At 59.1% G+C, this 13,750-nt stretch overlaps 1 protein-coding gene across 3 annotated transcripts in view; it reads left to right on the forward strand.

The window, feature by feature from the left end:
* Nucleotides 1-9,079, forward strand: part of DIS3L2 (DIS3 like 3'-5' exoribonuclease 2) — a 371,962-nt gene extending 362,883 nt beyond the window's left edge. For all 3 annotated transcript variants that reach the window (XM_058665113.1, XM_004577199.2, XM_058665114.1), the window contains exons 15-21: nt 5,095-5,278; nt 5,494-5,580; nt 7,520-7,667; nt 7,768-7,898; nt 8,006-8,110; nt 8,645-8,746; nt 8,900-9,079. In XM_058665113.1, coding sequence (XP_058521096.1) covers nt 5,095-5,278; nt 5,494-5,580; nt 7,520-7,667; nt 7,768-7,898; nt 8,006-8,110; nt 8,645-8,746; nt 8,900-9,076 — 934 coding nt within the window. In that variant the 3' untranslated portion in view covers nt 9,077-9,079. The remainder of the gene's footprint in view (nt 1-5,094; nt 5,279-5,493; nt 5,581-7,519; nt 7,668-7,767; nt 7,899-8,005; nt 8,111-8,644; nt 8,747-8,899) is intronic.
* Nucleotides 9,080-13,750: the final 4,671 nt, after the last annotated feature.

Consider the following 13,750-nt stretch of genomic DNA (forward strand, 5'->3'; position numbering starts at 1 on the left):
AGATCTTCGAGAGGCTCCCCTGCCCAGCACACCCTCAGCATGGCACTGCTCGGCCTAGAAGCTTCGCCTCTTGCCTAGCTGCCTCCCGCCTTTCCAGCATGCTGACCTGGGAAGACTGCAGGTTCCCCACCCCTGCAGGCTGCTCAGCCCAGAACAAATATCCAGCCTAGTGGTTCTCCCCAGGAGCTAACAGAGCAGTCTGTGTGGACCTCATTGCATTAGCATGGAAGTCTCCCGAGCTGTGACAGGTGCCCTGCTGGCTGCGGACTGCAGAGGCTGCTCATGCGTCCTACTTGATTTTGCTCTCTGAGGAATAGATGGGGTGCCAACCCTGCCACCTGCCACCCTGCCCCAGGCAGGGTCAGCCCCGATCAGCCCCACTTGTCTGAGGGCCTGGCAGGGCAGTCTCACTGGTGGTGCATATCAGAACTGGTGGCATCCCTGGTGGCCCACTGCCTAGGAGCAAGCCTGTGAAGGCTGGGTCAGAAGGTGACCCTACCCTCAGCATCACACCCGGGCCTCAGGCGAGCTCAGTAGCAAGCCAGCTGCCCCTTCTCAAGAGCCACTGAGTCCTCGGGGCAGGGACTATGGCCAGGTGACCTGTGTATGTGAACCGTGCCTCTGCACCTGCCAAGGCCCTGGTGACCTCTGCTCTGCCTGTCCTCTCCTGGGCACACAGGGTCTGGTTCCCCTAACCGCCAGCAAGCCTGCAGCTGCAGCTGTCCCCATCAAGCCCCGATGCAGGACGGTGGGGCTGTGGTAGCAGCAGCAACATGCAGGTCTGATTGTCCTGTCTGAAGTGTGAAGTGGAGGCCCATGCTTGGCCACCAAGGGCAGAGAACAGGGTGGAGGAGCAAGCCAAGTTTCCCTTTTCTAAGTCTGAGAGGGCTTAGCCCTTCTCAGCAAGGCCTGGTAGTGAGCATGAGGATCGGAGCTGACCCCTGGACAGAAAGGGCACGTGCCAGGCACCCAACCCTGGAGCCAGTGTGCTAGTGTCAGCAGCCAATAGCCTGCGCTGGTTTGCTGGGGCAGCAGGGGTCAGGGCCGGGCTTGGTGAGCGGAGGCCAACAGAACAGCACATCCCTGGAGGCGGGCAGGAGGCGGGCAGGTGATGAGGCAGGAGGGCAGGAGAAGCCTCTAGAGTTGAGACTTCCTGTCTGGTATGTGCAACAAGAAAGTACCATTTACATGAGGCCGGCCAGGCATGGGCACACTGCACCTTTGCTCCGCATAGAAGTCGGACCCAGAGGGGCTAGGAAAAGGTGTGAAGTCGCATGGCTAGTGCTGAGCCAATGTTCTATTCATCTCTGCTGCCATGCCGGTGTGGCAGGGCAGGGGTCTGCACCCCTCACTCCTTGCGAGGTCACAACCCACCTAGCATCGTGAGGCTGCTAGACAGGCTGTCAAACGAATGCGGTGAGTATTCAGCACTTCGCATGCGTGCGGTCTGAGTGCTGGCAAACCCACACAGCTCCACGCAAGCTCTTTAGCATTTATGTGTACACGCACAAGCGTGTGTGTGCGTGCCCCCAGCTTGCATGCTTGTGGGCCCGGACCTTGCTGAGCCTTCCCTATCGTGGCAGACCTCACACCTGCCCTCCACCCTCTCCCCATCTCACCTCAGCCCTGGGTTGGGGCTACGCTCAGAGCACAGGTCAGAGGGGCACTCTGAGTGGAGCGAGTGCCAGGGGCCTGTGCCCTGGTGGTGTCCAGGCCACTCAGCCATCTGTCACAGCCGCACCCCACCCTAGACCTGGTGGCTCGCAGCTCCAGATGCTCAGCAGATGCCAGGCTCAGTCCGGAAGCTCCAACTCGGAGGCCTTGGCTTGCTGCTCTGGAAGTTGGTGCTGGCCAGCAGCCACGTTGGAGCCCCGCAGTAGAGTCATTGTCAGGCAGTGGCCAAGCCTGGCACCAGCTCCCAGCAGGGCTGTAGTGTCGTGCCTGTGCACGTTGCAGCTTTGCAGGAGGGGGCTGCTGACCAAGGGCAGGGGCCCAGTCCTTGCTGCACCCCTGACACGGACCTGGCGCCCCTCCTGCCTTAGGTGTGACTTTTGCTCTCCTCACCGTGGCCCAACCACCCAGGACTCCTTGGGTGTCACCTGGACATGCGTACGACACCAAAGAGGGAGCTGATCAAAGTGAGGGGTCAGCTCTTAGAGCTCCCTGCCCAGTCACTGGACAGGAGCCCAGAGCCCCCTGGACCGTGGGCCGCAGGGCCGTAGTTTATAAACTCTGTGAGCTCTTTCCTGCCCATAAGCTCCTGGGTTCTAAGCTGTTCGTGCCACGTCCCAGGTCCTGCGGAATGGAGACGCCGAGAGCCCCCTGCTGGTGCACCCGGGGAATTGACCCTGGGGCTCAGGCATTGGAGCCCAAAGGTGCCCTGGGCTGGAGTAGAGCAGTGACACCTACCCCAAGGCTGCCCAACCCAGGTCTCCCCACTCTTGGTACCCAGGCCCATTTTGCGGTGGAACATTCTGAACTCTGCAGTGCTCTGGCTGCATGTGACTTGGCTCTGCCTCAGCGTTTCTGCTCCCAGCTGCCCAGGGGACTGGCCCCCCAGCTTCCAAGCCCTGCAGCCTCTCCCACCTGCAAGCATGGCATGATGTGAAGGGCAGGCTGTGGGGAAACGGTGCAGCAGCTGTCCCCAATCAGTAATGGGCCTTGGCGGCTCCCAGGGAGTCAAGACTCATTGCTGTGCCACCTCCCTGCAGGGGACAGGGATGCTTGGTTTCACCTGACTGGGGCAGCATTCTGCTGGCTGCTCTCAACTCCCATTCCATTACAGGGAGGGAGGGAGGGAGGGGCTGCGAGCACAGAGGCGGAGAGACCCAGGCCCACCGCAGGATCTGTCCAGGTGCAGCTGGAAGCTTCCTCCCCCTCCCCCAGGTTCCACTGTCTGGGTGAAGGAGCACTGTAAGGTATCCTTGACGCGACCCGTAGTGACTTGTCGCACTGTGCTGAGGTCCAGGACTGTAGTGGAGCCACTAGACAGGTAGCTTGGGATCGGGGGGTGTCAGGGGCACAGGAACCTCCCCTTGTCCTTGTCCTTGTCCCTACTGGATACAGAGAAAGGTGAGGTAAGAGTTCCTGCAGGAACGTGTCTCCCGGAAGGCCCCTCTGAGCGGTGGGATGGGGGAACAGCGGGGTCGGCCAGTGCTGGCCCCAGTGATGCTGCTGCTGTGGGGCCACACTGCCACCTGCTGGATTCACTCAGCAAGGACAGCCTGGCTCTGCCCTGATGTTACAGGTGTGGTCTCTGCCTCTGTCTGCACTTGGGGATGTTTGCTGGGCGCATGGGCACAGAGTGTGGGCATCTAAGCACCTAGGCAGGGTGATCTGACCAGGCATGGGGACCCAGGTTCCTCCAGGTCTGCAAAGTCTAGCAGGAAAAACACTTCTGGGGTGCTAGTGTGTGACACCGCAGCCTAGAACAATACATGCGCTAAGAGGTCCAGGAAGTAAGAATTGGGTTGCTGGCAGACCCCAGGCTGGCCATTTGGGGTGTAGGGGAGGGACTACTGTACGAGAGGTCCCTTGGTCTGCCGTTGGAACACCTGTCACCCCACACATTGAGTAGGCACTGTTGCCAGCCCTGCCTCCCATGTGGCCTGGTACTCGCCCTGGCTCCCACAGCAGACACAGGATACAGACCTCATCCCAGGAGTAGCACCTGGTGAAGGGTTTTCCGCAGGAAGTGGTGGGCTCAAGGACAGATTAGGAGGTGGCCAGCAGGTGGCCACACAAAAAGATATTACTGCAGTGGGGGTCAAAGATGCCCTTCATTGTACCTGCAGGGTCTCCAATGGTGGAAGAAGAACCAACTGAGGCCTGACCCATGCAGTCCCATGGCCCAACTGACCCCACCTGCAGAGGGCTGTGGGCCCTCCAAAGCCATCCCCATGAAGGAGGGGCTCAGTGTGCCCTGCAGGGACCCCTCCTCCCAGAACTGACTGTGCAGCTGAGACTGCCTGGGCCAAGCAGGACCTCACTCCCGTTGTGGCAGGCCCAGGCCAGGCACTATGTCGCCCACAGTGGCTGCTTTGCTTCCCAAGAGCTTAGCCAGCTCACAAGGTTGACCCTGCAGCGTGACCCACACCTCCAGGCTGCAGGGCGTCCTCCCTTGCCCCTCCTGTCCCAGAGGGGAGCTTGCGACGGAAGAAAGGGAGAGTGTCCCCGATGCTGGGAACGTGTCCCACCACAGTGGCCCCAGAGTGCCCTCAAGTCTCCTTCCCAAGGGTACCGGCTCTTTCTTCTTTCAAAGATTTTCTTTGAAAGGCAGAGTTACAGGGAGAGAAGGAAAAGCAGAGAGAGGTCTTCCATCTGCTGTTTTCACTCCCCAAGTGGCAGCATTCAGGGCTGGGCCAGACCAAGGTCAGCAGCCACTTCTTCCTGGTCTCCCAGGTCATTAATGGGGCTGGATTGGAAGTGGAGTAGCTAGGACTCGAACCAGCACCCATACTGGCATCACAGGCAGCCAGCTAGGCCACAGCACTGGTCCCAAGGCATCAGCTCTTGTGTGCCCCAGAAGTGGAGTGGGCACCATTCCTCCCTCTCCCATCTAACCCCACACTCTGCCCTGCTCCCCGCCCCATCCATCTGCACTTATCACTGATTCCAACGATGCTCAGGTGAAGCCGAGCTGGGTGAGAGCCCCGAGAAGGGTCGCCTGAACCCCAACAGCCTACATGCCCTCTGCCCATCTCTGTGCCCGTCAGTCTCACAAGAGGCTGCTGTGACACGTGGGAGCATCCCCAGGGCAGGGGACAGGGCCTAGGAGGGCAGGGGACAGAGCCTGGGCTGCATGGGCATGGACAGAACTTTCTCACAGCCAGGCTTTCCACACATACCCCCTCCCCACTGGGGGAGATGGGTAGTCACCCCACAGAGATCCGCTGGGCATCAAGGCTTCTGCAGCAGCCTCCACATAACACACACCTGCACATAGGGTCAAATGTGAGCAGAGGCAACAGAGAAGCCAGTTTGATGGGGTGGCTGGGTGCTGGCAGCTGACCACCCCGCCGAGAGTTTGGGGAGCTCACCCACCTCCCCTGGTCCCTGTGATAACCCGCCTGTGCCCTCCCATCCGCCCCCCAGGCTTGTGGAGGAGTTCATGCTGCTGGCCAACATGGCAGTGGCCCACAGGATCCACCGGGCCTTCCCCGACCAGGCCCTGCTGCGCCGGCACCCCCCACCCCAGAGCAAGATGCTCAACGACCTGGTGGAATTCTGCGAGCAGATGGGGCTCCACGTGGACGTGGGCACCGCGGGCGCCCTCAACGTGAGTGCTTGCACGTGGGCAGGGCAGCGGGGGAGGGGAAGACAGCCTGGGTGGGCGGAGCATAGTGAGCCCAAGTCAGTCTGTGTGGCCAGAGGTGCAGGGACCACCTCACAGGCTCCAGGCTGCCCTTGCTGTACCCCACACCAGCCTCTAGGGCCCTACCCATGCCTGCTGCTTGACCACACCTCACATCCATTTCTGGGGTTTGTTTCTAGAAAAGTCTGACCAAAACTTTTGGAGATGACAAGTACTCACTGGCCCGGAAGGAAGTGCTCACCAACATGTACTCTCGGCCGATGCAGGTAACGGGGCGTGGGGGAGGGGGCCTGGGCTTTTGGCCCACGGACAGAGTGCACATACCCATGCCCAGGGGCCCAGCGGAGTGCAAAGGGGCTGTGCACTACAGCTGTGAGAGGGTGCTGGGACAGCATCGGAGGGGCCTGCCCGGCCGCACCTGCTCACACGTGCACAGGACACTGCACTGGGGAGCCCGAGGTTGGGAAAGACCCGAGGGGTCACAGGGTCCTATGCAGCAGCCCTCGCCTCTCACTGAGGGAGAAGGAAGAGGGGTTGGCCATGACTACCCGCCGGATTGGCAGGCAGGCTTGCTCCTGTCTACTCCAGCGGGTGCCCGGTCGTGTCTGCTCCAGAAGCAGTGACAAACCACTCTCCAGGGCCCAGTCACCCAGAACACTCCATCTGGCCACAGAAATCAGGTGGCTTCTGTTGGCCTCCCAGCTCTGCTAGGAGTGGAACCCTCTGGGCATGTTTTGGCCTGGCCGCCCCCTCCCTGCCCCCAATTCCCAGACCACCGATGACCAAGCCCTAGCAGCCCCCTCTATGAGGCCACCGCAGCTCCTGGGCAGGGCCTGGCTGGGGCCTCAAACGCCACCCCCCATTTGGGGCATCTGTCTCTAGCCAAGGTCTAGCCAGCCCAGAACTCCAGGGGAAGGAGTCCCTCACAGCCTAGAAGAGACTTCTCCTGCCAGCAGCTTCAGATCCCCACCCCTGCCCAGGAATGGGGTGGCAGGGAGCACCCAGAGTGTCTCCCCTCCTCTGCCAGCCCAGGGTAGAAGGAGTAGGCCCTGGGTCACCTGTGTGTGCTGAAGCAAGACTCCAGAGCTGTCCCAGGGACAACTGGTCCTCACCCATCCCACCCTCCTCAGAGACAACCCCCTGCCCGGGGCTTGGCCTCCTTGCCCCAGTTCCTCTGGGGAACTGGGCCACCACTGAGAACAAAGCCCAGCTATGGCTGGGAGTGGAGGCCGAGTCCACCTCCCCCCCCCACTGTGCCTTGCCCCAGACATGACCCAGGGCCCAGCAGCGCCTGGAAGGGAAGCAGAGTTAGGGAGCCGAGCAGGTCAGCACCAGCCACGCCCTGGTCTAGGGCCGACTGTGCAGTAACCTGAGCCCTGAGGCTGTTAGGCCAAGTACAGCAGAGGGCAGGAGGGGGAGGGGCGCAGGAAGTCGGCTCACTGGCTGGGCTGCAGTTCAGGGCCTGTGTGTGTGTGTGTGTGTGTGTGTGTGTGCGCGCGCGCGCGCACATATGTTGGGTCCTGGAGAGGCTGGGCATCTCCCCGTGCCCCCTTATCCTCACTCCTGCTGCTGCTGCCTGCTCAGGGTCTTTCTGGACTTGGGCCAGGTGGTCAAAAAGGAGAAGAGCAGAGGCTGGCAGCCCAGCCACCTGTCTGCTGGGGCAGGGTGAACTGGGACACAGGTGCCAGGGTACCATTGTAGCCCTCAGCCAGAGAGCCAAAGGATGAGACTGGCCACACCCCCACAAGACCCTGGGCCAGGGACCCCAGGAAGAGGGCCAGGAGCCTTCCAGGAGCGTGCTGCATGCCTTGCCCTTGCTGGGGCTAGGCATCTAACACTCCAGCTTTGAACTTGACCTCTTTAAACAGAAAGCCGGGAGGCATGCAGCAGAAACTGGCCCTTCTCAGCCCTGGTGGGGAGTTGGCAGTATAGGGCCAGCTGCCCTGAGCCTGCAGCACATGGTCCCCCAACTGTGACCCTGCTGACCGCCCCACCAGGCTTCCCAGCCCCTGAGGGGGCTGCCACCACCTCTTCGGCAGGCCCAGCCTTGTAACAGCCTCTCGGGCTGCCCTTACAGAGTGGCTCCTGACCCCAAGCTTATGCCTGGCTTTGCCCGGCTGCCAGCAGCTTGGTGGGTCAACCTGCCCCTGTCTCGCCCCCTCAGAGCCCTCAGGCCTGACTCTGAGACCCTGTCCCCACCTCCAGATGGCGCTGTACTTCTGCTCGGGGATGCTGCCTGACCCGGAGCAGTTCCGGCACTATGCCCTCAACGTGCCCCTCTACACACACTTCACCTCCCCCATCCGCCGCTTCGCTGACGTCATCGTGCACCGGCTGCTGGCAGCCACGCTTGGTAAGTGCACAGCAGGGCCACGGCAGCCCTGTGTCAGTGAGATGTCGAGCCACCTCCCAGCACCCGACCAGTGCCTCCCTCTCACTCCCCATCTTTGCAGGCTACAAGTCGCTGCCCGACGTGGAGCCCGCTGTTCTGCAGAAGCAGGCTGACCACTGCAATGACCGCCGCATGGCGTCCAAGCGCGTGCAGGAGCTCAGCACCAACCTCTTCTTCGCCGTTCTGGTCAAGGTGAGCTCGCAGCCTGGTGCCCTGTGCCCTGCACCCCTGCCCTGTCCCTCCCGGCACCTGCTGGGGGAGCCAGGTGTGTGTCCCCAGCCACAGCCGTGTCCCCGCAGGAGTGTGGCCCCCTGGAGTCAGAGGCCATGGTGATGGGTGTCCTGAACCAAGCATTCGACGTGCTGGTGCTGCGCTTCGGGGTGCAGAAACGTGTCTATTGCAATGTGAGTTCCACCCAGGCCACCTGTACCCAACTTTTGCCCGCTGCCCCCAGCCCAGAGCAGCCATTTTTGCAGGCCAACTAGCATGGAGGAGCAGGAGCCAGCCAGACCTCTGCCATCCTTCTTCACGCTGCAAACACCAAGCCCCTCCCTCAGCTTGGGCCCAGCCTAGCCCCAAGGGATTGAGGGCACAGAACCCCAGGCCTGCCCTCTTCCTTCCCTTATCCCAAGCTTGCCAGATGGGTCCGGCCTATCAGCCAGCCACGCCAATTGTCCTCCTAAGGACCCAGGCACTCAGCGCCCAGGCCCCCTGGAACCAGGACAGGGCGGCAGGACCCGCAGACCTGGTGGATGTCCTCACAGAACATGAGCTAAGTGAGAGCACAGTGGAGGCTGGGCCGCTCCGTGGCTCCTGCCACTTGCTCAAGGTGCTCTCCGGAGGCACTGGGGGGCAGCCCTGCACGCCCTCCGCAGGGCGCTGGCTGCAGGCCAGTAGGGCAGGGGGCCTGGGCTGAGGCGCAGCGTGTGCACCCCCAGGCCCTGCCCCTGCGGTCCCACCACTTCCAGAAGGTGGGCAGGAAGCCGGAGCTCACGCTGGTCTGGGAGCCCGAGGACCCCGAGCAGGAGCCGGTGCAACAGGTAGAACCCTGGTCCACGTCCCCTGGGATCCCCAAGTCGGCCCCTCCCTCCCTGCCACGCCCTGCACACCGTGGGTGGGTGCGCGAGGGGCGCGGGGCGCCTGGCTGGGCTGTGACCACACATCCCTCCTGCCCCTGCCCGGCGCTGCCGCAGGTCGTCACAGTCTTCAGCCTGGTGGAGGTGGTCCTGCAGGCAGAGGACGCGGCCCTCAAGTACAGCGCCCTGCTGAAACGGCCAGGCGCCGACACCTGCCAGGGCCCGCCACCGGAGGATGGTGCCAGCCAGGACGGAGACGACCACGATGGCCATGGCGGCCACGACCAGGCCTGAGCCTGCCCAGGCGCCCCGCCCCCGCCCCCGCCCCCGCCACTCCTTTTAACGCCAAAGGGGATTTTTTTTTTTTAATTTGGATTTTATCAACTCAGGGGTTTGTTTTTATTTTTATGTTCCAATCTAATTTTATTTTGCAGCTCAGTTTTTAACCGAACTGGAAGGGAAGGGTGGGGCCAGAGGCAGGCCGCAGCCTGGCCTCAGCAGAGTGGCCAGGGGCTCCTGGGAGGTGGCCTGTTCCCCCTGTCCTCCGCGCCGCCCGGGAGCCGGGGACCTCAGCGAATCAGTGTCATGGAATAAAATCAAGTGTGAAGTGCTGCTTGTTACATGTTGTGGCCGCTGTGGCCTGAGCCCCACCCTGGCACCGCCCACCCACGCCTTGATCCATCAGTGTGCCCAGCAGACAGCCCTCTCCCCCTCCCTTCTGCTTCACCCTGCGCAGTGAGGACAGCCCGCCAACTCCACCCCAGATGCCTGGGCTCCCAGGCTGTGGCAGCCCCAGGCAGGGACAGGCATTCCCTCAGGGTCCCTCCCACCCTCCACCAGCTTCTTCTGTCACTCCCTCCCCACAAGCTGTGGACCCTCGGGATAGAACCTTAACAACCAAGGCCCAGCTGCCTAACCATGGGACCCACGGGCTCCAGTGACAAGGTTACAGGGAGATTTCTCAAGAAAACACTGCCAGCTGTGGGTGTGGGTGTGCTTTCTGTGTTGCCCTGGTTCAGGATCAGCCAGCCAAGGCTGCCCCAAAAGACACAGGACCCAAAGGCACTTGGAGACAGCAGGCCAGTGTGTGGAGTGACAGGGGAGCCCCGGGAGATGACAGCGCCACCCTGAGACCAGGGGGGCACTGGGGGAGCATGATATGAGAGCTCTGGCGGGGGGGGGGGTAGGGTGCAGAGAGGGGCACTGCTAAAATGGGAACGAATGTACCTGTCAGGCTAGAACAAAATGTTCAGGCAGGCAAGCTCGCAAAGAAAAAAAAGACTTTTCAGAGCCAATGTGCTGGTACACTGGGTTAAGCTTCCACCTACAACTCAGCATCCCAAGTGAGTGCTTGTTTGAGTCCAGCTGTTCCACTTCTAATCCAGCTCCCTCTTGATGGACTTGGGAAAGCAGGGGCAGCTGGCCCAGCTTCGGGCCTCACCCAGCCTCAGCAGTTCAGGCTGTTTGGGGAGTGAGCCATCAGAAGAATCATCTCTGTTTCTTCCTCGATGTAATTCTTTAAAAAAAAAAAAAATTAAAGATTTATTTATTTTTATTGAAAAGTCATATTTACAGAGAGAAGGAGAGAGAGACAGAAAGATCTTCCATCTACTGGTTCACTCCCCAAGTAGCCACAATGGCCAGAGCTGAGCCAATCCAAAGCCAGAAGCCAGGAGCATCTTCTGGGTCTCCCATGTGGGTGCAGGGTCCCAAGACCTTGAGCTGTCCTCCACTGCTTTCCCAGGCCACAAGCAGGAAGCTGGAGGGGAACTGGGGCAGCTGGGACATGAGCCAGTGCCTATATGGAATCCTGACACATACAAGGTAAGGACTTTAGCCACTAAGCTACCAGGCTGGGCCATCCAATAATTTTTTAAAAACTATATCCCAGGGCCTGGTGCAATGGCGTAGTGGCTAAAGTCCTTGCCTTAAATGCACCGGGATCCCATATGAACGCCGGTTCTAATCCTGGCAGCCCCACTTCCCATCCAACTCCCTGCTTGTGGCCTGGGAAGGCAATCGAGGACGGCCCAAAGCCTTGGGTTCCTGCATCCGCATGGGAGACCCAGAAAACTCTGGCTCCTGTCTTTGGATCGGCGCAGCACTGGCCATTGCGGTCACTTGGGGAGTGAACCATCGGATGGTCTCTGTCTCTCCTCCTCTCTGTATATCTGACTTTGCAATAAAAATAAATAATTAAGAAAAAAAACTATCCTAGGTGTTCGTTCTCAGGAAAGCTGTGCTCTATCGAGGTGAGTAGTAAACCAGGAAATAGAAGAGACAGGAAGCAGGGCCCCGAGCCTTGAGTCGGGGGAAGGCCAGGCAGCCCGCCCAGAGGGGCAGCCCCAAGTCCACAGGAGGGGTGCTGCAGGGGAGCCTGGGAAAACCGGAAGCTGACAAGGCGACTGGGACCTGGTTAGCACTCGGTACAGCAAGCACTCCGCATGTGAAATGAGAAGTGACCGCCTCGGGGAAGAGCGTGCCGGCCAGTGCAGGGGCAACTTGTGGTCTGAGGCCTCAGCCTTCGGGCAGTGCTGCTCAGTCACCTCCACGTAGATGCCCACCGGCACCTCAGCCTGCTCAGAGCTCCCGACAGCTGCCAGGCTGCTGGGAGGAGGAGGGGAGCCCCCCTGGACAGGAGCCAACCTCAGCGGGGCCAGGGGCTTGGGGCTCCCTCAAGGCAGCCCAGCCGAGCTGCAGCGCCCCCTCAGGCCCAGCCCCCTCTGCAGATGGGTGATTAAAGTAGGAGGTACAGCCCAGCGCCTCCCCTGCAAGCACAGGCATTCCACGCAGTGCAGACCAGGATGGATGAGCGGGGCCTCGGAGGAAACTGCACAGATACACGCACAGCGGGTAGGGCAGTGCCAGGCAGCGCTGTGGGCGCAGCAGGATCCAGAAAACACGTGTCTGTCACAACAGAAAGTTCTGAATAATCCTCAACTGTTAAACAGACTACAGGACCCGGTGCAATGGCTCAGTGGCTAAATCCATATTGGGCTCCTATTCGTGTCCTGGCTGCTCCACTTCCCATCCAGCTCCCTTCTTAGGGCCTGGGAAATCAACAAAGGGACCCTGCACCCATGTGGGAGACCTGGAAGAGGCTCCTGGCTTCAAATCAGGCAATCGTGGCTGCTGAATCCACTCAGTCACAAAAGCAGAGTGTTACACTCGCCACAAATTTTATTACAGTGGGAGCTAAGGCAAGGCAACTGACAGACCGACTGGGACCAACACCCTTTGTCTGAGTTTGCCTCCAAACTGCACACTTACAGGGTTTTTATGGGGGCAGTTTACAGTAGCTTGTTGTGGCTGGACAGCCTCTGTCCATCTCTTCTCCGGTCCAGTAGTCAAGATAACCAGACTCAGGCCCTGGAGCCACCTGTGGGATAACCAGACTGGGGTCGTGATTCCAGGGAACTGAGAACTCTCTGTGCTGAAGGTCCTGTAGACGGCTCGGCCTGCGAGCTCACAGTCTCACATAGTTTCATAGCCAAGCAAGCAAAGCAGAAGTTACAAAAGCAAAAAAGTATTGCAGTTAGCAATGAGCCATGTTAACTCCATTTTGTTTTCAACTCTGCAGTGGCCACTTGGGGAGTGAACCAACAGATCTTTCTTCCTGTCTACCAAAAAAAAAAGTCTTTTCAATAAAAATGAATACATTTTTACAGATATATGTAATATATATAATAGTTGTGATAAATTATATAGATATTATATCTATATAATAGATATAACATATATAGATAGATAGATATAGATGTAGATATAGATATAGATGTAGATATAGATATAGATATAGATATAGATATAGATATAGATATTCTGGTCAGCAGAGCCGTAACGTGGACAGGGAGAGGGTCTGGGGATGAAGCACTGACAGGAGACCAGTGATGTGGAAGTCTCCCAGAAGCCTCCCTTTATTACTCCTTATACACTCTTTCCCCCCAAGTCCTTTAGCCAAACAATAGGATGCCAATGAGTCCCATTAGTCCAGGTGCTTTTAGCCGCAAGCCCATTTCCTGTAACTGCTCAGTTTAACAAATCAGGCAACATATATATATATATATATATATATGGCTTAGCCCACAACATATTTATATGGCTTTTCCTAGGATTTGCGGGGCGGGGAGGGTTCTCTACATATTCCAAGCCAATAACGAGGCATCAATAGAGCTTAATCTTTACAAACCAGGGACTCCATGACTCAGAGAAAGTGACTCAGAGAAAGTGACAGCCATCGAAACACAGAGTCCGATTGCCTTCAACGGAGCCAACAGCCCGCTGAGGAAGCCGGAGCTGCTGCCTTGGCTGCGACTTGATCTCACAACCTTCCCAAACCCTGCTGCTTGCTATTCCCATGGGGTCCGGAATGAAAGGAAGCAAGAGCTATTCTCCTTAGCGGGTAGAGCTCTCTAACTGGGGTGAGAGGCTTCCCATGCACTCAGTAAAGGCCTCATTACACAGCCTACTGTGCTACTATTTGTGGAGTTCCTGCTGGTGGGCAGCACCTGCTGTCTGAGCGGAGGCTGGGGTGGGCGTGGTCTCAGGGCTCTGTGGAGCTAGGGTGTGAGCGGGAGGAACACAGGAGGAGGTGGGAAGGAAAAGGAGCAGGGAATTATTCCACACTGCAAGTGATGGGCCGCAGTTGGCACCCGAGACCCAGCTGCTCCACTTCCAATCCAGCTCCCTGCCTGGAGAAGCCACGGAGGACAGCCCAGGTGTTTGGCCCCTTCCACTCACATGGGAGACTGGAAGAGGCTCCCGGCTTTGGCTCGGTTCAGCTTCAGCTGTTGCAACGAAGTGGAAGTGGATGGAAGATCACTTTCTCTGTGTAACTCTGCCTTTCAAATAAAAAAGGTTATCTCTCTGACCTTTCTCCTCTGAGTGTCTGCGGTCTTGTTTGTTTAATCTACGGAAAGCCATTCCAAGGGGGCCGACCAACCACTTAAGCCATTGATTTCCCTTGAA

This window comes from Ochotona princeps, chromosome 5 (genome assembly GCF_030435755.1).
Source record: "Ochotona princeps isolate mOchPri1 chromosome 5, mOchPri1.hap1, whole genome shotgun sequence".
Lineage (NCBI taxonomy): Eukaryota > Metazoa > Chordata > Mammalia > Lagomorpha > Ochotonidae > Ochotona > Ochotona princeps.